The sequence below is a fragment of the Chinchilla lanigera genome, unplaced genomic scaffold, assembly GCF_000276665.1.
Source record: "Chinchilla lanigera isolate Chin_1 unplaced genomic scaffold, ChiLan1.0 scaffold00132, whole genome shotgun sequence".
Lineage (NCBI taxonomy): Eukaryota > Metazoa > Chordata > Mammalia > Rodentia > Chinchillidae > Chinchilla > Chinchilla lanigera.
The window spans coordinates 105,038-128,918 of NW_004955533.1; the positions used below are offsets into that span (position 1 = coordinate 105,038).

The following is a 23,881-nucleotide window of genomic DNA, read 5'->3' on the forward strand; positions in this document are numbered from 1 at the left end:
TTCCTAATACTATGTTTTAAACAGTCTAATACAGAAATAACTGCCAGATACAAAGCAAACCACAACAAAAACTAAGCCAAAGCATTAATTCACACAGACGGTAAAGCCCCAGAAAGAAAGTAAACATCTTCAGATCCCAAATGTGGGGCCAGCATCGTCGGCCCCCAGGGCTGGCCCACCCCAAGCCTGACCATCACGCGGTAAGGTCTCTGGAATGCCGTGGTCCCCGCGCTAGGTGAAGGGCTCTTACTTGATCATCTGTGGCACTGTGACTTTGGAGTTTTCCTCAAACGCATTCATCATGAGCCCGTTGCACCGGATGTTGTCCACGCACTGGAGACAGAGGGGCCAGTGTGAGGGCCTTAGACTCCACCCCGGGATCCAGGCCCCTGGGAGCTCTATGACGGAGGTTTCACACACCCAGCCCCACACAGGGTTCTGTCTTCGAGGGCACTGTCTGGAGGGTAGGGTGTTCACAGAGGGAGGTTAAGGCCCAGCAGAACATCTGTGGGAGCCTCACTAGGTTCCCTGAGCCTCACTTTATCTGTGGTGAAAAACTTTTCCTGAGTGCAAAACAGGGCCCACCTGAGACCAGTTCTTCTGCTGGCCACCCTGAGATCTGGCGAGGACAAGACCAGCCCTGCAGTGCCCTGGGGTGGTTCTCCTTGCCCTCTGCTCAACCAGTACCAATGCTCTGAGGCTGGTTTTCAACTGAAAATCTGCCCATATGTGGTGTCTGGGGGGTAGGGGAGCAGATAGTGAGGTAGCTCCCGGTTGCCCGTGTTAGGTTCTGAAAAAGCTCCAACCAAGATTCAGCTTTAAATAAAAAACACCCACCCACACACCCCAACAAACAAGTAAGCAGTGCTTCAGGGGAAGCTGTGCTTTTCCTCCTATACCCCTGTCCAGGGACTTCACAGTTCTGCCATGAGAAGGTCTCCTTTCTGCTCATGGTCAGAGTCTTCTGGCTGTGAAGCTGCATGTCGGGGACAGGCAGGGGTCAGGGTCACTGGGAAGTGGCAGGTGAGAGGCTGGCACCATGGATGGTGGGTGCTAGGTGCCCCTGGCCCAAGGAGGTGCCTCTCAGAGGGAGACTTCTACATCAGCCACTCTGGGATCTCCTCTAGCACGGGTTCTGCCAAAGCAAAGGGATCACCTTTGCAAGGGCTCCTGGACCACACTGGAGAGTGGCCCAAAGGATTGCACCAGCAGGGTGGGCTGGCAGAGCTCAATCCTGGCAGGGGCTGTGGGCCTGGGGACATTTTGGTCTTTGGAAGAACAGTGCAGCTGCTCCCTTCTGCCAGCTCCCTCCCCCAGGTGGGGCACGATGGCACACTGCTCACCTGGCTGATGTCACTGGTCCATGCTGCCTTCTCCTGCCTGGATGAGGCCACCAGAATGACTGTGAAGGGTGGGGAATCCTTGGGCTCCACCCCGATCTTAAAATCCAAGCGGTCTATGTCTTGACCAGATCCTTTGGCTTCCGGTTGCAAGACATGAAGTTGGCAGAGTAAGTGTGGGCACTTCTGAAGCTGGGAAATGTTTTTCTGGTTCCTGTCCTACCCATGGCAGGAACCTTTGTCAGTGGGCACTAGGCCACCAGCAACTGCTCCCTCAGTGTATTTTTTCCTAAGTGGGGGATCCCTATTTCAAACATGGCAACGGAGACCTGGGGTGCAGGAGCAGCTTTTAAGAACACAGGGACCACCTCAGATTCAGAAACAGAGCCTCAGATCCGCACTCTGCTCTCCCTGGTGAGTGAGGACCAAGCCCAGCAGGGTGGCCACTAAGGCCAGAGCTGGCTGCAGACTTGCTGCTGCAGCGTCCCACTACACAAATGTACTGGGCAGCAAGGAGCTCTGAGTCTGAAACTGTCATGCCTGGCTGGACATTTAGTCCAGGTGAGAGCTCCCCTATGTAAGAATAAATTCTAGGTATTTCATAATTGCTCTTAACCTACAAAGTCCCTTGAACACTTGAAAGCTTTTTATGGGAAAGACTAGCTCATAGTTTAAGGATTCTTCCAAACATTCCCATTCACTTGCTAGGGTGGAACACTGCGGAAGCTCTGGCTGCTCTGCACTCACTGCCTGTGACCTAGGATCAACGTCCTCTTCCCAGCATGGGCGACCACCAAGCCATGTTTCCCTGAGAAATGAAACTTCTTGCCTCCATCTTTACCTGACCTTTACCTCAACCCTACTTGCTGAGATGTGCAGAGCTGGCTATATAGAGATGAAGGTTTCTTAATTGGTTAAAAGGATGTGATTGAGTCCGGCTGAGGTGCCAGTGTGTCTCATCACACCAAAGCGGCAGCTCTTGGGAAGAATCCCCCTCTCCCCATCTCCACTCCTGACAGCTGGAATGGAGGCTTGAGCAAGAGCCTGTGAAATCTCAGAGCTAAGACATGAGAGAAGATCTCTGCCGAGGCCCTGACACTCAGAAAGAAATATACCTTCCCAGCAGTAAAGGTGCTGGCTTTGCAAACATCCAGTTATTTGTCACGCCACCAATTGGAGAATCTCAGTACCTGGTGCTTTTTTCCTCCTTTACAAGCCATGCCTGCAGAAGTTATCCTTCCCATGAACTCCAATAAAAGCAGTGGGCACTCTGACGCTTGGCCCTTCGGTCCGCTGAGAGCAACCGGCCATCCCAGAGCCCCTTGAGACTGCAGCACTCTGTCTCTCCATCCGTGTGCCTCACTCCCAGCTGGGAGATGGAGCCCTCCACGGGAGTTTTGGTACCCTCCGTTTGCCAGGAGTGGACTGGGGCTCTGAGGCCTCGTCCCTTCCAGCTCTGACACTCGCCAAGTTTAGGGTTCCTTGCTGGGCACAGGGAAGCGGGTTCTGGGTGGCTTGGGGGTCGAGCTGCTTTGCTAAGAAGTGGGGTGTCTGTTGGGGATGAGTTTCAGTGGGATTCAGGGCTGGGTTCCACCTCCATGGGTCCAGGAAGAGAACTGTGCGGTCTGACAGGGCCACTTGAGTCTGGGCTTTCCCAAGGCCCAGCTGTGGCCAAGGCCAGAGACGGTCGGGCTAGTCCGAGGGATCCAGCTAAGTCACTGTGCACATCTGTCCTTCCCTGGGGAGCCCTGGGTTCAGCCCCAGAGGTGCTGAGCATGGCACCGTGACCTCCATGTCCAAGACTGGGCTGGGCCGGGCCTGGGGTGCCAAGGAGGTGTGGGCCCGGGCCCTTGCTCGGAGCCCCGTTTGGGACAGCACTGCAGATCCCTTTGGGGTTGCCCAGTGGGTGTCTCTGAGTCTTGGTGGAGGTCATAATGCAGGGAGAAAAGGGCCACCTCAGGTCCAGTCAGGAGTGCAGTGACTACTTCCTCACCTAAACAAGGGCCCAACCCCAATTCTGGTGCCTGAGGAGGGAATCCCAAGAACACTCAGATCACAGCTCTTCTAGCCCAAGGCTCCGCCCATCCACCCCATCTGTCCTCACCTTCTCTCCTCTCCCTGGGTTCTGTCTCCCCTCCTGGCCACGCCATTCCCACTGAGGGGGACAGCTCCCCTCTCTGGACACTCAGGCCTGGGCCCCCCTACCACTGGCACTCATTTCCCTGCTGCGGTTCGAGTTTGTCCTCCAAGCTTCCTGTGTTGGAAACTTAATGTCCAAGGCAACAGGGGTGAGGGCTGGGCTCTTTAAGAGGTGATGCACACGTTATTCTGGGAGTGGACTCATTGCTGTGAAAGGGAATGGGTCCCTATACTGATGAGTCCTGTCCTCTTCTCTCTCTTTCCTTCCTCTCCCGCCACAAAATGTCTTCTGGCAAAGTGTGACACAGCAAGGAGGCCCTCACCAACGGGGACCTCTTGGGAGTCATCTTGGACTCCCCAGCCCTTAGAACCATGAGCCAAATAGACTTCCACTCCTTGAAACTCACCAGCCTGTGCCTCTGTTACCCAGCCACAGGAAAAGATACCCCATCCTATCCTTCCCACGTGGGCAGATCTGGGACCCTGTGTGCATACCAGTGAGGGGTATGCCCTGAGAATGCACAGCCCCCAACCCAGTGGTGCCAGCCCACCCCAGCAGGCTGAAAGAAGCCAAGGAGATGGGCCAAGGCTGCCCCTTGCTGGCTGTGCAGCGTCTGCTTTTCTCCCAACCAAGGCCAAGGTTGCGCAGACCTTTCTGGGGAGCACACAGATGTCCTGCACACTGACCTTCCTCCTCCGAGCTTTCCGGGTCCTCCAGCAAAGTGCAGTCAATGAGGGACACGACTCCATTCTGAAAAAAAGCAGCAGACACACTCTGGACCAGGGCCAAGGTCCTTCAGGAGTCCCAGATATCAGGGTTGGAGGGCCTCAACAGAGGGTGTCTGAGCACTCGTGTGTATATGTGTATGTGTAACATGCCAAGTGAGCATTCCACCTTGCAAGGCAAGGGCTCTGTCTTCACATGAAGCCCAGTAATGAGGGTAGAAAAGGACTGCCTTGATGAACCTCCCTGGACCAAAGCCAAGATTGAGCTATGCTATGTGACCTCCATCTGGCCCCACGCATCTCTGAATGTCACCTCAGAGCCCTAGGTCCACAGAATCTGGGAATCTGTTCTAGGCCAAACCCCTCACGTTACCAGCATGGAGTCGGGCCAGTCTTGTTACGGTTTGTGTCTAGATGTCCTCCAAAGCCTCATGCAGTCATGGGGTGGGCTTCTAGAGTTTGTGATTGATTCCAGGTCCAATGCTGAGATTATGAGCGTGAGTGCTACACCCGCCCTGGGGTGGGCAGTTTGCACATAAAGGAGGGAAAGAGCCTTGCTCTCAGTTGCTCCTCCCTCTTTGCTTTTGTAGGTTTTGCTGTCTTCTGCTGCCATGAACTGTTGCCCTCTGCCATGTGCCACACTTCCTTGGAGTCAGCTGAGTATGGACTGAAACCTCCACAAATTGTGAGCTAAATAAACCTTTCCTCCCTTAATTCTGGGCATCGAGTATTTTGTCTCAGCAATGAGGGAAAAGTAACTAAGACAAATCTGAAAGACCGATTATACTATTGTGACTGTTATTTTACAGATGAAGAAACAAATTCGGAATGAGCGTCTCACCCGTGTTATCTGGCCAGTTACTGGTGGCATCTGGAAAGCCGAGGCCTGGGTTCCCACTGGGTATGCTACTCATTTCCATCATCAGGGCATCCAGCGAAGTGCCTCCTGCCCGGAGTGTGTGTGTGTGAGATCCCTGGACACTGTGCTGAGGAAGAGAGCCTGTGGTGCTCTGAGCCACACCTGCAGATGCTCTGACCCTTCCCCTTCCCTGTGTGAAGCTGAACTCCCCTCCGCTTGGGTTGGGCTGGGCATGGGGATAGAAGAGTGAAGGGGAAGTGACGGTGTATGAATCTGGAAGTGCAGCCTGTTGCCTGCTCTCTTGCTATCTCTTGAATCAGCCGTTATGGGGAAAGCCAACTGCCGTGCTGTGAGGAGGGGTGTGCAGCTGAGAAACTCAGGTCTCCAGCCAGTGGTCCTATGAGTTACCATCCTAGAAAAGGCCCTGGTCTCAGTCACACCTTCAGAGCACTGTGGCCCCAGCAGGCGTCTTGACATAAACTCCTGAGCTAAGGCCACAGGATAAGTCACCCCTGACCCACAGAAACTGGAAGGCAGCAAGTGCTGGTCCTGAGCTCCTGTAGTCTGAGGATGACATCACAGGCTGGCCATGTGGCTCATCTGCCATCCAGACGGGCTCCTAAGGCTGGGCTCTGCTTCCTTCACAGTTCTCAGGACTCCTGGGCCTAACCTGGCCCCTGATGTCCTTGGCTTGACTGTCTTGGGAACCTCATTAGCTCTGACCTCTTTCTTAAGGTCCCAACATAGCACCTCTCACAGTTGTTAGGTCTGGCAGATTAGCCTTCATATATAAAGAATGATGACTTCAGCTTTGGCTCCATGGGAGGATGTGTAACAGCGATTAAGAACACAGAATCTGGAGCCAGACTGCCTGTGTTCAAGCCCCAGCTCTGCCACTGACTGGCGCCTGTCTCACTGTGTGTATCTATAAGATGGGAAGTGGACAGTGCTGCTCAGTGGGCTGCTGTAGGAATCAAGTGCACACATCCATACTTGGAGTAATGCGTGGCTCTTCTGCAGAGGCTATTAGCACTGCCATAAGCTCACTATCATGTACAAGTCAGCTCACTGTCGCTATATCAGCTATTAATTACTCACTGTGTTCTAGCACTCCTGGGAAGCAAGCAAAGAAGCTTCCTTAGCAGAAAAGAAAACTGAGGCTTGGGCAGTCATGTGATTTGTCTGGGCTCTTGCTGGGAGTTTGCACAAGGCCTTTATTCTGTGTTCTTTACCAGAATGCTAACCTTTTAGAACTCAAAAAAGAGGTAAAATCCTAAACTATAATAAAACCAACAATGTAAAACTGTGCTTTCAGACTCTCTGAGCAAGGAGCTGTCTGAAGTCTCCCGTGGAATCTACCTTGCTGTCCCTGACCACTAGGGGACCCACTGGGCCTGGACAGGTCTTCAGAACTCAAAGATCTTCCTTGATAGATGATTTGTTGGAACTAGAGTATTCAATATTTTAAAATTAATTTTCCTGGTGCAGACAATGAACTAATTTGTTGACACGGTAACATAAGCAGGCTATTGCCTCAAGTGGGCTGGTTGATCTCACAGGGCAACAGGAGGTTAAGGCCAGGTACCCTCTTCTATGGCTGGGAAAATAGTTTCCCTGACGCTCTGACTTAATCACTGTACCTCCTGGCCCTTCCTGGCTACATCGTGCTCAGATATGAGTCCAGCTTGCTTCTGTGGGGGCCACGTGCTGGCAAATGGGGCCTTGGACAAGGGCTTCCCAGTGACAATGGCTCCGTCACCCTTGTTTGACGGATGGCATGTAGAAAGGGACAGAATGGGGCCAGGTCCTGAATTCAGAGCAATGTGATGCACAGTGCTGTGCGGAGCGCAGTGGACTCTGCCTGGGCTGCACTGGAAGCCCTGGCCTTCACAGAGGAGGAAAGGAAGGTGCTGGGGACTGGAGGCCGCATCTCTGGAGAGAATGCTGGGCAAGGCCCTGGGGCCATGAAGACACAGGGGCTCTGGGTAGTTCCTCCCCTCGCCCCCTTGGCATGGCCAGGATGGGCCAAGGTCCTGAGATCCTGAGGTAGTTCTGGGCAGGCTCTGCAGTGTGGCCACCCGGCCCAGGGCAGCTCCTGCACATGTAATCACATACACACACACACATACCTACAAACATGCACACACATCTACATGGTACATATGTGTACAAACACACACATATCTACACATGCACACACATGTGCATACCCACACATAGTCACACAAACACATGCATACACATACCTACACACAAGCACATATAAAAGCAAACATCAACACAAACACATGCTCACACATATCTACATACACATACATACACCTAGGTACATGCCACACAATTACACACACATCTACACAAGCACATGCACACACATCTACATAGAACATACATTTACATGTACACACAAATACACACCTACACAAACACATGCATACACATATCTACACACATAAGCACACACACAAACATATGCACATACATCTACACACACTATGTACACACATGCACACATATCTCTACACACATGCGTACAACACACACATGGGCCTGTTAAGGGTCTCTTCACACCCTACTCCTCTGTCCAGGAGTCCAGCTACAGTGAGGGCTTGGGGGCTCTGAGACATGCCCTCTCCCTTCCCACGATTCCTCCTGGGGTGTCAGGACGCCTGCAATTCCCACTCCAGAAAAACCAGGGTGTGTGTGTATGCGCGTGCCCGCGTGCCCGTGCATGTGTGCACACACGCCTCTGACGCCCTGCCTGCTCTGTGCCTGTGGGCAGGGCCACTGTGACCAGAGCACTTGCCCTCGTGCCCTTACCTTTGTTAGGTGCAGCTTCCCACCGGAGCCGCGGGTACAGATGATGAGGTGCTTGGAGAACAGGAAGCACTGCCGTTCGCCCTCTTTCTTCAGGGACAGGGAGCCCAGGCGGCCCCTGGTGATCTTGCCCTTCTCCGACATGGGCACCTGGATGAGGGAACCTGCAATGGAGAAGGGACCTGAGCCCCGCTGCCGGGGTGGCAGGAGGCCTCTGGTGGCTTTGATGGAAGGCAGCACCAGGGGACCCTGGGACAAGGCAACCCTGGGTCCTCACAAAAATGCTCAGGGATCCCATTCCAGCCCTTCTCTGCACATGGTGGGTGTGGAGGGGTCACAAGGCACTTCCCACTGGGGAGTGAAGGCTGTGGGGTCAGAGTGGTGGAGCTGAATAGTTGGTAGTTGTGAGGGGGTGCACCCCAGGCTCCCCACACTCACAGAGACACTGCTAGCCAGCCTTGCTTGCAACACAAGTCCAGTCCAGGCTGTGCCTGGGGCCCGACACCTGCTCCAGTCCCCACCTGACAAGGCTCTGGGCCCCTTTTCCACTGTCCTCAGGTCCCACAGGCTCCATCCTCGCCTGGCTTGGCTGGGGCTGTCCCCCGTACCTTTCACCACTGTCTGGAAAGCCCTTCCTTATTCCCCAGCGAGAGCCCACCCTCTCTTTCCAGGGGAGCTCCTCGGACCCTGGCCCTGCTCTGGCCACACAGCCCACTGCCTCTGGGACAAACCCTTGTGTAGCCTTCCTGGCTCTCCCCAACATAGGCTGGAGAGGGTGGCTCCACTCTCTCCAACCCCAGAGCCTGCCTCGGACAGGGCAAGTGTGGGAAAGAACTGGCCGGTAGTACCTGTCCTGCCCACAAGCCAGCCTGGCCTGCTGCAGGGAACAAAGGCCACTCCTGATAGCTATGGACAGGTGCGCAGTCTGTGAGGGCACTGCCCACCTGGGTTCCACAGAGAGGCCCAAGAAGCCATGGAAGGCACCTGGTGTAGGGGGCCAGGGGCCAGATGGGCTGGCTCTGGGCCAGTGTGCCACAAGGTGGCTGAGGAGGGCAGTGGGCCACACATGGACTGAGAGCAGAGCTCCAAGGGCACTGACCCTTCCCAAGGACAGTGGGCCGCTCTTGTCAGTTTCTTACAGACACAGTGCGAGGGCTTTGTGGACAGGACTTGGAGGTCCATTCAGAGGCACCCACTACCCAGAGGGTCACCTGGAAGGTGAACAAGTGACCTTCAGATGCATTGAGGTAAGCATCAGACCTTGAACCTCGGAGGGCCGGCCCTGGTGTCCCCTCCTTGGGGCCCCCAAACGCCTGTGACTGTACATCCCCTGCCTATGCTCTTCTCCCGAAAGGACACGTCAGTGTTTACAATAAGATACCCAAGGCCGTCTGGGCAGAACTATGTTTACATGTGGAGCAAAGGAAACTGGAAACAGGAACATCTGCATCTCTATGCACAAACACCAATATCCACAGAGCCCCAGAGCTCACAGCGGCACAGCACACTCCGAGGTTACTCAGCCAGGCTGGCAGGCCGGGTCCCCAAGGGCTGCCCCCTCCACAGTACGCAGGCTCAGCACACCTTGCCTTACGAAGGTCTGGCTGGTGTCCAGGAGGATCTCACAGCCTTCGATGATCATGCGCTCGATGGCCAGGTTCTTCCGGATGTTCTCTGTCTCGCTGACTTCATCGTGCATTATCCTGTGGGAGCAGGAGACAGCACAGCCATTTGCAGGCCACCCTGCTGCCCGGCTTCCCGGGGAGGAGGGGAGGCAGGCTCCAGAATTGAGGGATGGCCCTGGGAGTCTCCATGGGCCCTGTGCTCAGGCTGGGAAGGGTGTGCGTATGGAGGGGTGGGCCTGTGTGCCTGAACTGCCCAGGTATGAGCTCTGCTGCCTGACAGCCCAGGAGCTGTCGCTCTCACTCCCAAAAACAAGACATGGTGAGGAGGCCTGGTCACCTGTGTAACACTGCCTGAGCCCTGGAATGGCTTACATTTCTGGAGCACCTACAATCCAGCAGACTACAGGAAAGACTGGCCTCAGCCTATGACTTCTGGGTACTCTTGTCCCCGGGAGGCATGGGATGGAACCCCTCTTTGCTTGGGTTCTGACTCCTGCAACACCCAAACTCTCCAGGAGAGGGTGACATTTCACTGCTTCTTAGGAACAGCTTTGATGAGAAAAGGTGGGTTTTAGTTGCCATTTTTGCCTGGACAGTTTTTGAGGATTCTTTGGACAGAAGTGAGTCATTTTGAGTGTGGGGTTAGAAGAGGGGGCTCTGGAAAAGTACTCCACCTCCTCCAAGAAGAGCACAAACTGATTTACTTCAGATGTGTGAAAGTTTACAAAGTGAGACCACCGAGAGGGCTGGTTAACGGGCGTGGTGTGCACACTCTCCAGCTGAAGCCACATGGCAGAGAAAGGCGACCCTGCTGGAGAGGGGTCTGTGCCAAGCCAGTCAGCTCACGTGGAACAAATGGCTCCAGTGCGGGGATCCGCCTCCTCCCCTGCAGGATGTGGGGGTGGAAGCTGGGGCAGTCTGGGTCCCAGCTCCACCCTGACCCACCGGTGCTGGGTGGCTACGGTCATTTCAGCACTAGCACTAGTGGCAAAAACGTCACCTTTTTCTCTGCTTTAGGGCTGCACTTCAAGCAAAAACTCGCTAGGCTGTTTACTGCTCAGACTGGGACATCCAGCTGGGGCCTCTTCTCTAGAACCTCAGTTTTCCCCTTCTTCCCCTCCAATACTCCCCAGGGAAGCCAGGCCATCTCAGCACAGGGTGGCCCCCTGGAGATAGACTCCTGGCTGCAGGCAGCCGTGGGGATGAGAACTTCTCTTGCTCAGGGTGGGGTTTTCCTGAGGAAGCTCAGTTCGGATGCAAGCAGGGACTTCAAAGTAGCAAAATGGGTCTCCAGTATGAAGTGCAGGCCGTAGCAGGGCATAGTAAGTGCTGCCCAGGCTGGGAACTGTGCTGCTGACCCATCTGTGCACACAGCTGGGGAACCTGGGAGGGTTCCTGGGGACCCCAGAGTGATGACATCAGTTATCAGCAAGTGCAGGATGAGGGTCCAGGCCCTGGAGGGAGGGAAGGGTGATCTGTCTTCCTTCTGCCGCTGCCCCATGGAAGGAAGACGAAGGTGAAGTGGCTGTGGTCATGGTGACAGCAAAACCCTGCTCTGGGCCTCTAGGGTTAAGTCCAGCACTGGTGGGTGTGGGAGAGAGTTCAGGCTCCCTGTGTGGATCCTGGAGGAGGGGTCAGGGCCTGGACCATGGACCTGGGATCTGGGGGTCCCAGCCTTCTCCCGAGGGAAGAGTGAGAAGAGCCTGGCCCTGGGATTGACAGGATCCAGCTTCTTCCTTCTGTGAATGGCTTCGCTACTGCTCACACTTACACCGGATGACGCTGGATCCACCCCAGTCTGTCATTCAGCTGGTTCGTGGAAGGATCAGGGCAGCCTGTACTCTGCTTGGTTAGGCTTCATCCACCTTCTGCCTGGGGGAGTCCTGACCTGGTCCCTGCTGGACCTAGGAAGCTTTTCAGGGCACTGCTGGGCCTGTACCCTCTGGAACCTGGCCTCTTTGGCAGTTCTGGCAGCACCTCTGACCAGAAGCCCCTCCAGGCAGTCAGCCTCTATGAGGTGGAGTCTCCAGACAGGCTGCCCGGCAGTGAAGTCACAGGTGCTTTAGCGGACTCAGCTTCTCTGTCCAGACTCACTCCTTGGTGATATAGCCAGTGCAGGGACTGAGGAATAGCTCTCTGTCTTGGACATCAATCTGAATCTCAGGTGCAATGCTCCCCAGGGAGTCCTTGCCCCTCCAAACCTGCCTGGATCAATGGCAGCTCCATCCTCTGGTCACATCTAATCCAAAAAAACCTCATGGGCTCCCCTTTCAAGCTGCATCCAGAATCTGGATGTCTTCACCCTACCTGGGCCTGCTCTACCCTCAGAGAGGAAGTCTGGACTCTGGCGCTGAGAGAGGGCCAGGTAAGGCCGTGGCTGGGGAACAGGGCCCTCAAGTCAGGTGCATCTGCCCCTTACTGCCTGTTGTGGATGGAAGCCTTGGGCCAGGAGCCCCTGTCCAGGCTCCAGACACTGGAGAGCAGAAGAACACAGAACCCTGGGCAGCTCCTCTCCTGCAGAAGCATGATGTGAGTGCCTGGGGCCTCCTCGGATGCCATCTGTGCCGGGATCTCACAGGACTACCCTCTGCTTCAAGCAGGGAGGCCGTGCCCCTAAAACCCACCTGTGGTCCTTCTATCTAGCCCATGCCAGGGGGCCTCACCTGGACAGCCCCTGCTCCAGGGTCCTCACCTGGACCCCCCTCACCTGGATAGCTCCTCCAGTTTAGACTTGGCGTAGTCCAGGCTGTTGCGCTCCACATGCTCGTGGGGTGTGTGGGCCAGGAGCTCATGCAGGGTCAGGATGTACCTGGGGATCTGTGGAGTGACAGACAGGGACTTGGAAAGTTAGGGTAGGGGTGGGGAGGACAGAGATGAGGAGAAGCAAAGCACAGGCGACAGCAGTGCTGTGAACTGGAAGTGCAGGGGCAGCGGAGACCACAGAGGGCTCCTGGGGCTGGGGCGGGGACCCTGCCCTGTGTGCCCCAGCGCCCCTCAGACAGGCTTGGCCCATGGGTGGCTGGCACGATGCCATGTCCTCGCGCCCCCAGCCCATCCTCGTGGCAGCATACCTGGAACATGGGGTATGTGAGGAAGGTCTCCAGTGTCCGCTCCTCGCAGTCAGGCTTGGCCTCGTAGTGCTTCAGCAGCTTGTCGAAGTCTCTGTTCTGCTTGCAGTGGGCCAGGATCTGGAGGCTGTACTGGTGGTTCCGCACAAACTCCTGGTAGATGTTGAGCATGGGCAGCAGGATGTCGAACAGGTCCGCTGCAAGGAGCTGGGGTCAGTGTGGTGAGGTCCCTAGGCCTGCGGCAGCTGCATCCAGGAGGCAGCCAGGTCTAAGTCCAGAGACCCTTCCCACAGCGGTGCTGGGACCAGAGGGCGGTGGCCCCCAGAGCCCTGGTGACCCAAGACCAGTGGGTGGGAGGTGGGAGCTACCTGCTGTGGGGTGTGGCCTGCACCCCCTCTGGCAGCCCAGCCTGGGCCCAGGGCATTTCTACAGGGCTGCACTGCTTGATCTCCCTACTCCTGCTCTGGTCCCCCAGGTCAGCCCTCCCTACTTTCTGCAGAAGTAGGGGCACAAGCTAAGTCAGCAGCTGGCTCTAAGCTGGATCTCCTGGGTCCCCCATTCCATGACCCCCACCCCTTCAGAGTTCTGGTCTGTCTGTTCTCATCCTGGGTATAGATATTGTACCTCCAAATCCCAACCAGTCTCCCCAAACCCACCCTGTAGCATTTGACAGGATGGGGTAAAACCCTGTGAGACCTCTTCCGAGGAACCCCATTTAAAATCTGGAGGAACCTGTGCTTTCTGCAGTTAGTGCAGACCAAGGGGGAGCTTTAGGGTTAGGGTCAGAGCTGCAGCCCAAAGCCTGTAGTCTGCAGGGGGCTAAAAGTGCCTGTTTTACTTTGACCCTGAGGAAAACTATGAGAAGCACAAAGAGCGCTGATCCCCAGGCCTCCTTGCCCAGCCTGCGTGGCTGCCAGCCCTGTGGTAGCTGCTTCCGGGTTCTGTCATGGAGGTGACACCAACTCCTCCTTCACCCACCAGACAGAGGAAGTAGGAAAACGCTAGTGCCTGCAGGAGGTGTGGGTGAGAAGCAGGACATCCTGTTGTCCCCCTTCTGGTGCCTGGGCAGTGTGGCCTTGGGGACAGCAGCAGACAACAGGGAGAAGGACGGCCTTCAATGCGCTCACTTTTGCTTCTGGAAATCTACTTTGGAAACTTATCCCAGGAACAGCCTCCGAAAGGGAGAAATCTTTGTAGGCAGAGGCGGTCGTGTCTGACAGCAGCAACTGTGAACGGCTCTGACGTCAACAGTGAGAGCCCTGCCCGGCTCCTGGGGCTCCACACAGTCGTCATGTGCTTCCAGCACGAAAAAACGTCCTGCTAGAACGTTCAGTAAAAAACAAAGCAAAACAAAAACCTAGAGCGACATATAAACATTCAAACCCTGTAATGCAGTGTGTTTGCAAGCATGTAAAACGGGAGGAGAAACTCTCAAAATTGGTGCATAGCAAAAACTGGAGTTAAATACACAGCCTTTACGATGGACGTTTTGGAGAAGCAGCATGATGGATATTTTAAAACTTTTGTACTTCACTGAGATTTTGAATGTTCTCAAGTGGGTATGTATATATTTTTGCCAAAGGGAAAAGTAGATAAAAAACTAAAACTAGGGGCTGGGGATTTAGCTCAGCGGCACAGTGCCTGCCTGGCAAGCGCAAGGTCGTGAGCTCGACTCCTGGTACCGGAAGAAAAACAAACAAAACCCCCCCGCAAAGTTGGTGTCATGCCCCCCGCAAAACTAAAACTATATCACTCCTAAAAGTCAGCCTTTCCCAGCTGGTCTTCCTTCTCTGTCCCCCAGGGGTTCTGTGGGGCCGAGGGTGCCACTTGGGAATGGCCTGCAAGTACAGAATGTCCCTCACTTCCAGGGTGGCCCTCTGGAGGGCTCTGTGGACAGCACAAGCTGGTACTCACCCAGAACCAGTGTGGGCCAGCTAGAGATGCGGGCCTTTAGGCCCTGGTAGAAGATCTGGTGCAGAAACATGATGGTTTCGCTGCAAGAGAGAACAGAGGCTGGGCTCGGACCGAGGCCACCCTCCCCTCCTTAAGTGAATCCCGACGCTTCCCCTTCCACAGATTCTGCAGCAGCAGAGCCTGTCCTCCATGAGACCCTCCCCTCCTCTGCTTCTTTCCTTCCTTCCTCTCCCACCCATCCTCTCCCCTTCCTTCCCTCTTTGCAATACTGGAGATTGAACCCAGGGCCTTTGTATGGAGCCACATCCCCAGCCTGACAGGGTCTGGCTAAGTTGCTAAGTTGCCCAGGCTGGGCTCAAAGTTGTTATTCTCCAGCTTCAGCCTCCCACAGTGTGAGGCCACCCCTGCGGCAGGCCTATGCAGGACCCATCAGTGGGACAGAGGACACAGAACGAGGGTGTGGGGCAGGGACAGATGCAAATGCGGCCCCCGTGACACCTCAACCTGCAAGGTGGGGACGGGGGAGCCGCAGCAGAGCAGCGCCTGGATGCCCGGGGTCCTGTGCCCTGAAGCTGCTGGGCCAGCTGCTCTGGTCTGTGTCCCACTGTGTCCTTTGAGCCCCCCCTGCTGGGCCCCCTGAGATACATGGACGGCCCTGGGGTCTGAAGAGCGTGAGGAACAGCAGCTGGTGCTGTGAAGAGATAGGGTGGGACCCCACAGAATGGGTCCGACCACCTTGCCCCCTCCCCAGCTGTGACCTGAGCCAGATGCCCGGCACCTAGAGCCGCCATCTGTCTGCGCAGAACATGAAGGTGAGTGAAAAATCTCTTCAAAGGCTGCTCTCCACCGCTCCGGCACTGCCCTTGCTCTGAGAATTGAAGTCAGAGAGGCCAAAGGACCCAGAGTTCCCAGCTGCTCAGGCCAGGTTTGGCGCTGTGTGATGCGTCCTGGGGCACCATCCCGGTCCTCCGGCTCCCCTCCGACCCCCAGGCAGCTGACGGGGCCTGGCCCTGGCTCCCTCTTACAGGAACACTTGAGACAGGGACAGCAGGGATAGCTCAGCCTCTGTGTTGCCAGGGCAGCAGCCCTTCTCACGGTCCTCCCTGCCTCTCTGCTCCCACTCCTATCTGGAGACCAGGGGTTTCCCAAAAGGGTCTGGGAACTTTGTAGGGCACCTGATGTGTGGACAGGGAAACTGAGGCTCAGGGATGGAGAGCAAGGTCGCTGGAGTCAGGGGCAGCCCTGGGCTCACTCTCTTGGCCACATTCTGCACCCATCCTCTGCACTTGTTCTATACCTAGGTGCTTGTTTCCTGCTGTGGGGCACAGTCCTCAGAGCTGGGGTGGTGGGGCAGTGCTGTGTGGGCAGCCAGAGGTGCCCTTGAGTTGAGGAAGAGGTCCAGGAGTCCAGGGCAGTGGGGGCCTGAGACAGAGGGGTCCCAAGAGCCCAGAGGCTCACAACCCAGGTTTGCGACGTCCCATGTACCCTGCTCTGCAGGGACAGGTAGAGTGGGAAAGATGAGGGGACAGAGACAGAGAGTGATGCGAACATGGCACCTCCTGCCGAGGGACGCTGCACCCCACAGAGTGTGAGAGGGAAGGAAAGCTTGCACAGGCTGAGAGCAGCAGGAGCCGCAGCTGCTGTGTGCATGTTTCTGAGCAGTGACCCATCACTGCTGTGCCTATCTGTGGTTGCTCTAAACGGGCCTCCAGGCTGGGCAGTGCTGCAGGGAAGGGTCCAGTCTGGCATGGCTGTGGACCAGTCTGCGGGGTGGACGCACAGGTGCCCGCTCTGAGAAGTGTGGGTGTCCACATGAAGGTCCTTCAAGACCAAGAGACCAACAGAGGAAGCACAAGGGTGCACAGAGGAAGGACCTTGGCCTGAGATGGGTGTGATGGTCGGGGACTTCCATGGGTTCTTGAAGGGGCCACATACAGGACTTGGCATACATTAGATCCTTCTAGAAAACCCCAAGTACTGCTACAGTCAGACTCAGGGGGACTCCAGCAAACACTGCTCAGGACATGCTGGGGAGGACTCAGGCCCGCTTGCATCCCAGCAGTGCACAGGCTTCAGAGAGGCAAGTGAGGATCATCCTGAGCTAGAACTGTAAAAATACACAGGTGTACCTCAGAGGCGCTGCAGTCTGGCTCCCCCTAGTGAACCAATATGCCAACAGGTTGAACGGCATGGATGTTTTTGTTTCCTAGTGCATCTAAAAGTTATGTTTACATTGCACTGTAGTCTACCAACTGTAACTGCATTATTTTAAAATGCACATACACTACTTAAAAACACTTCAATGCGAAAGTTGCTAACAATCATCTTGACCTTCTGGGAGTCCATCTTTGTGCTGGGGGAGGTCTGGCTTTGCTTTTGGCTGCTGAAGGGTAGGGTGGCTGGGTAACTTCTTAAAACGAGAGGACAGTGATCTCTGCCACCTTAGCTGACCTTTCGTGACCATTCTTCTGCAGCATGGAATGCTGCTTGACAGCTTTTCACCCACAGCAGAGCCTGGACCGGGTCGGTCCTCCCTCTCAAGCCCGCCCTCCCTCTCAAGTCCGCCACTCGTCGTCACCAGGTTCAGGTAGCGCTCTGTCTTCTGACTGTTGGCAGTGCCTCCTCGTCTTCGGGAGTAGATTCCACTGAAATATCTTCCTTTGCTCCTCCATCAGCAGTGGCCTCTGGGACTACAGCAGTCCAGACACATCCTCAGGCTGTTTCAAGTTCCAGGCTCCCACCATTCCCACGCCTGCAGTTCTTTTCCCTGGAGCCCCGGGGCCACCCATGAGGCCTGGGCCAACTTCTTCCATACTCTGCTAGTGCTGATATTCTGACCTCTGCTCCTGACTCATAAATGTTAATGGTGTCTAGAATGGTGAGTCCTTCCTGGGCTTTCCTTTTACTTTATGCAGATCTGTTGGAGTAATCACTACCTGTGGTAGCTACAGTTTTACAAATTGTACTTCTTAAAGAATTGGATGTAAGAGTCAAAGTGCTCCTTGATCTACAGGTTGCAGAACAGGAGTTGTGTGGTGGGCACGTGAATCGCGTTAATCTTGTGCCTCTCCATCAGAGTGTTTAGGGTACCAGGTGTGCTGTCAACGCCTTTGTATTTTGAAAGGAATCTTTTTTCTGAGCAGTAGATCTCAATAGTGGCCTAAAATATTCAATCATGTAGTAAACAGATGTACTGTCTTGTAGACTTTGCTGTCTCCTTATAGAGAATAAGCAGGCTGGATTTACCATTTAGCATGGACCCTGAAGGTCTTGGGGTTTTTAAAAGGGAAAGGAGCTTTGGCTTTGACTTGAAGTCACCATCTCCACTGGTTCTAACAAGGAAGCCACCTGTCCTTTGAAGCTCTGAAGCCAGGCACTGCCTTCTCCTCCATAGCTGTGAGAGTCCCAGGTGGAGTCCTCTTTGACAGAATGCGGTTTTGTCCGCATTGAGAATCTCTGCTTGGCGCGGTGCCTTCGTCAATGCTCTGAGCTGGGCCCTCCGGACAGTGCACCTCAGCATTTGCTGCTTTGGCTCCTGTGACTGTCAACCTTCCCACTGCTGCCTCCATACCCAACACACACAATGTAAGGGAGAAGAGGGTTTGTTTTAGCTCATAGTTTGGGAAGATTCAGTCCATGGGGTCCAAGGCAGGAAAGCTGCTTAGTTCTTGACAGACAGGAAGTGGAACAGGAGAGGAGAGTCAGAGAGGAAGGGGTGAGGGAGGAGGTACAGACCCCAGTGCCATGCCTCTCTGACACACCCAGACACAGCAAGCCACCAATCCGCTGCACAGTTTCCAAAGGCAGTCAAATTGCCTCTCTACCTAACCACCTCCCCTTCTGGGAGGTGAGGCTGCTGCCTTCCGTAAGCCTCAGGGACCAGCCTCTGGCTGCTTCAGATTTTCCTTCTCCACCTTTCTCAGCCTCCACAGAACTGAGGTCAGGGCTTTGCTTGGGTCAGACTGGCCTGAGGGGTACATCCAGACCGCACACTCGCTCCATGTCAGCAGGGGGCTGTTCGCTTTCTCATCATGTGTGTTCACTGGAGCAGCACTTCATTTTCTTTGCAAGTGTTCTGTGCACTCACAACTTGGCTAACTGGCATAAGAGGCCTCAATTTCTGCTTGTGGCAGCTTTCTGCGTGCCTTTCTCACTGAGCTTTATCACGTTTAGCTTTTGATTGAAAATAGGAGACACGTGACACTTCCTTTACTTGAACACTCAAGGCGCACTCTAATGTCATCAACTGGACCAGGAAATAGGGAGACAGGGTGGGGAGACAGGGCAGCATCCTGGGGGCAGGGTGGCCGCAGCACTCAGCGCTCACAGTTGCGTCCCTCAGTCTTGCAAGGTGCATTTCATGGAGCCCCAAATGATCACAGCAGTAACAGCGAGAGCCAGGGATCACAGACCAGTAAGCAACACAGTAACAGTAATGCAACAAAGTCTGAAGTATTGCGAGGGTTACCGAAATGTGACACAGAGACAGGAAGTGAGCACCTGCTGTTGAAACCACCTGGCAGGCTCGGCCCAGACCGACGCGAACCTGCTGTTTGTGAAGCGCAGCAGTGGGGCGGGGATGGGGGCCCTCCACTTCACAGGGCAGATGTTGACAATTTCATCTGTAATTCCATTATGCAGAAATGACTATTGTTACCCATCCAACAGAAAATAAATTATATTGACTTTTGCTTTTGTTTGAGACAAGGTCTCACTATGTAGCCCAGGCTGGCCTTGACCTCACAGAAATTCTCCTGCCTCAGCCTCCTGAGTGCTGGGATTATAGGTGTGCACCATCAAGCCCAGCTCCTCTTGTTAATGTTAAATAACTCTCTGCATTAAGGGTACAGTCCAGCGCACTGCTGTGAGCCTCCTTGTCAGGCTATTGCCCTCTGGTTTTCCATTTTCCTTGAGTATGCCCTTGTCTGGGATTCTACCTCTGCGTCAGGCGCCAGGCCTTTCCTCACCCCTATTCACTATTTTACTGTTTCTTTTTTTTTTTTTCCTGTGAATAGTGAAGAAGCATTTACTTTGGTTTAAAATGAGAATGAAAGATATAAACATCATCTTTTCCTTAGTGAGCCAATTGCCCAGTTCAAATAAGCCAGCTGTTTATTAAATTCTCCTACATTCCCAGGTTGTGTCTGGATTCCTGTTTTATTAGTCTCAGGCTGTTTCCATTACTTTAGAATATATTTCAGTTACAAGTAGTGTGCCTATGTGTGTGTGTGCCTGTGTGTGTGTATCTGTGTGTACCTGTGTGTGTGTTGCTGGGGTTGGGGCCCAGGGCCACACATATGCTAGCCAAGTGCTCACCACTGAGCCATATCCTTAGAGAAGAACAGTATTACCTGCCTGTCTGTATTGTCCCGCCTAACTAACTTCAAACAGACTTTAATTCTGCACTTTGATTAGAATTACGCTAAATGTGGGGCATATTTGGAGTGGAAATGACATCCTTTGACAGGGAACCCGTCCACCCAGGATGCTGGCAGCTCCCTGTATCGATGCTGCCATTACTCGGTCCTGTGTTTATTTCTGGGCAGGTTGTGTCCTTGTTCCAACTCTGAATGGGATTCTTTCCCCACATTCCAGTTTCCAAGTGGCTGCCGAGCTGCTGGTTTTGATGATCTCTGAAGGACTTGGACTCCCAGTTGTGCTCTCTTGGGTCTGACCTTTGCCCTGGCCTGCTGTACGGCTCCTCTTCCATTGGCTACTCAGCTCCGGCAGCCCCAACCTCTTGCCTCTCGAGACCTCCTCCCTGGGACCCAGCACAATCAAATGCTGGTTCTGTCACCGTCCTACTTCCCTTCAGTTTACCTGCCTGGTCTCTGCCTCCATTCATATTCACAGTCAAAGTCTAAATCAAGCACACAAAAGGCCTTAACTTGACCCTGAGACTCTGTGGGTAATGTCTTCGTCTGCCTTGTGGACCACTGCTCTTCCCCACGCCTTTCCTGCCATTTTTACCTTATTTCTGTTCCTTGCATTTGCCAAGCCTTTTCCCACCTCAGGGCCTTTGCACAGGCTATTCCCTTTGCTCATAACCCTGACTGTTTGACACATTTTGTGGGGAGAGAGGCAGAGAGAGGAACAGAGGAAGGGAAAATATACATATACAAATGTGCTTTCTTTTAAAATCAAGTTTTGTTAAGGAGAATTGGAAACTTTTCACTTTTTTCTACTTTCCTATCACTTGAAGTAGACATGAATGATTCTTTTAAAACACTGCTTTTGTGATCCCTAAGCAGAACCATGCGGATTTCCTAACCTGTGGGGCCCTCTGAAGGTGCAGCAGCTGGCTGCATCCTGCAGAACCACTGTTTCACACAGTCCTTCACTCATGCATTCACCTGGCACATGGTTCTGAGGACCCACTACTGTCAGGCACTTGATCAGACACTGCTCTTCGCAGATCGGACCTCAGTGGTAATAAACAAGAAATCATCCTGCAGCCTGCTGAGTGCCTCCTCACAGCCAGGCTGACAGACTTGGCCAGGACCAAATCAGGCACACCCCCATGTGGGTATGGTCCCAGAGGGTTGAGCTCTACATTTTTACACGGTTGATACAGGAGGGCACCAGGATGACAGAGTAGAAACAGGCAGCAAATCATAGTTTCTCAGGACCTGGAATCAAGACATCCAGAAAATAATTGCTTAGCAAGGAGAAAGAGGCAAAGAGCTCCTGGAATCAAGAAAGAGCCAATGGAAAGCTAACTCCCCCAGGAAACAGAAGACAATGCAGAGAGAAGAAGCAAGCACCCTGGAACACTAATCTGGCTCCTGGAGAGGGGACCTGACTCTGTTGGCACGAGGTCAGCCCCACCGCTGAGCAATGGACCAGCTGTGCTAGTCCAAGGAGAAGCCCACAGGACCTGTGAGCTGCCAGCACAGCGGGGTTTACTCTGAAAGTGACTGCTCTGCAGGGCAGGCCGGTGCTGGAGAGGAAATCCTCTGCAGTGCCCAGCATGCTGAGGTGGACTGTATGTGGTTTTCTGAGAGGGCTGGGCCTAAAAGTTCTGGGTCTAAGTCCAACAGACCGGTTGGTTCTCTCACTGCCTCCTTCCAGCACAGAACTCAGCAGTTTGCTTGCTTCCTCAACTGCCAGTGTGATCAGGTATACAACTCTGCTGGACATTTGCCATGCTCCTGGGTGTATGAACAGAGAGGTCTCTGGAGCAGGGGTGGGGAGCCCCCATGAACCCGTAGGCTGCAAAGCTAGCTGGGAACAGCAGTGGCTTGAGGTGCACAGAAGGAAACAAATAAATGCTAAAAACACCTGGAGTGAATACTGTCCTGAGGCACTGATTGCCCCACAGGTAAAGTGGGGCACACTCAGAAACATGACAGCTGTGAATCACTATCGCGCCCCTGTATCTGTGGATTCCAATACTAAGGGCCTGGGAAAAACCACCCACCCAAACACCTCAACATGGAGCAATCATTTGAACTCATTTCTCTTTTGGTTTCTTGGTTTTGGGTTTTCTTTTTCTTGTTTGTTTACTGTTTTTCTGTAAATTTAATCTAATTTAATGTAATTTTTATTCTTTTTTGTTTTGTTTTGTTTTGTTTTCCGGTACCAGGAACTGAACTCACGACCTTGCGTTTGCCAGGCAGGCGTTGTGCCGCTGAGCTGAATCCCCAGCCCCAATGTAATTTTTATTCTTTTAATCTTTTTTTTTTGACAGGGTCTCACTTGGTAGTGCAGGCTGGGCTTGAACTCACTATGTAGCTCAGGCTGGCTTTGAAGTTGCATTGATCCTCCTGCCTCAGTCTCCTGAGTGCTGGTATTACAGGTGTTACTTTTTTATTCTTTAATTGGATTTTTATCTCATTTTCCACTTTATTTTATTTGTTTCTTCTTTCTTTCCTCTGCTTCCCTTCCCTTCCCTTCCCTTCCCTTCCCTTCCTTCCTCATCCCTCCCTCCCTCCCTCCCTCCCTTCTTTCCTTCCAGGGATTGAACCCAGGGCTTTGTACTGAGCTATATCCTAGCCTTTAAATTTTTTTTAAATTTTGAGACAAGGTGTCACTAAGTTGTTAAATTGCTCAAGATCAACTTGAAATCATGATCCTGTTCTGTTCTTCAGAGGAGCTCCAGTCTTCCTCTTCAGCTTGGGCATTGTCTCTTGGGTTCTAGTGTAGACTCTTCAGCTTCCACCTTGCATCCTTCAGCCTTCCGGTGTAGACTCATTAGCCTTCTGTCACAGACCCATTGGCCTCCTGATATGGACTTGCACTTTACACTGCAGTGAAGTCCCAACCTTGGATCGAATCCTTCGGTCTCCAGTGTACAGACACCCTCTGCATGCTTCCCCATCCAACTTTGTGGTGACTGTTGTAAGCTAATCTTATAATTTCGTATACATTTGTATATCTGGTGTTCTATTTGTTTCTCTAGTAAAACCCTGACTGATACACACACACAAAAGAAATCGTGATCCCTCTGCCTCAGCCTCCTAGAGGGCTACCATGCCTGGCTTCCCTTCTTTCTTTTTTTTCTTTTCTTTTCTTTTCTTTTCTTTTCTTTTCTTTTCTTTTCTTTTCTTTTCTTTCTTTCTTTCTTTCTTTCTTTTTCCTTTGTTGGTTTCTTTCATTTTACTTCTTTCACTTTCCCTTTTCTCACCCTCTCCCTTTATTACTACTAAAATTCCTGTTTTTTTAGCATTTTAGATGATGATGATGATGACGATGATTTGAGACAAGGTCTTGCTATGTAGTCTGGCTAGCTACGAACTCACTAGGTAGCCCAGGCTGGCTTTGAACTCACAACGATCCTCCTACCTCAGCCTCTAGGGTGCTGGGTTTACAGGCATGTGCCACCACATCTTAGTCTATTACTAAGCATCTATACTTGTTGCTTCTAATTGGCTTCTACTGTATGTCAATTATTGGTTTGTCCTTGTGCTGCCAGCAGTACTGTGATTTGTTTCCTCCTCTTTGAGTGGTGATGGGATTCAACCCTCAGAGGAAGGCTGGTCACTAAGAAGATCCTTACGTGAGAGTGGAAGAGACAGCCATGAATACAGAGGCACGGATCTCAGCATAGAAACATATGAAGTATGAATACACAAAGCAATGTGACTCCTCCAAATTTCCATAACTTGCCAGCAACCCAAAGCAAATACACTGAAGTAGCTGAAATGCCAAAGAATTCAAAAGACTGATTTTAAAATGATTAATGACTTCCAAGAGGATACAAACTCACAGATGAATGACCTAAGGAAGACAAAGCAGGACATGCAGCGGCAATTTGAGAGAGAGAGAGAGAGACAGAGGGAGACAGAGGGAGACAGAGACAGAGAGACAGAAAGAGAGACAGAGAGACAGAAAGAGAGACAGAGAGACAGAGAGAGAGAGGGACAGAGAGAGACAGAGAGAGAGAGAGAGAGA

The 23,881-nt window shown here is 53.1% G+C and overlaps 1 protein-coding gene across 4 annotated transcripts in view; it reads right to left on the minus strand.

Annotated features, from left to right (window-relative positions):
* Rasgrf1 (Ras protein-specific guanine nucleotide-releasing factor 1) overlaps positions 1-23,881 on the minus strand; it is a 97,891-nt gene that overhangs the window by 35,302 nt on the left and 38,708 nt on the right. For 3 of the 4 annotated variants that reach the window (XM_005410378.2, XM_013507688.1, XM_013507690.1), the window contains exons 6-13: positions 14,489-14,568; positions 12,578-12,771; positions 12,214-12,323; positions 9,466-9,584; positions 7,885-8,045; positions 4,167-4,230; positions 1,344-1,480; positions 251-333 (exon numbers count right to left, since the gene is read on the minus strand). In XM_005410378.2, the coding sequence (XP_005410435.1) occupies positions 251-333; positions 1,344-1,480; positions 4,167-4,230; positions 7,885-8,045; positions 9,466-9,584; positions 12,214-12,323; positions 12,578-12,771; positions 14,489-14,568 (948 nt within the window). The remainder of the gene's footprint in view (positions 1-250; positions 334-1,343; positions 1,481-4,166; positions 4,231-7,884; positions 8,046-9,465; positions 9,585-12,213; positions 12,324-12,577; positions 12,772-14,488; positions 14,569-23,881) is intronic. The other variant, XM_013507689.1, reaches the window with a different exon arrangement.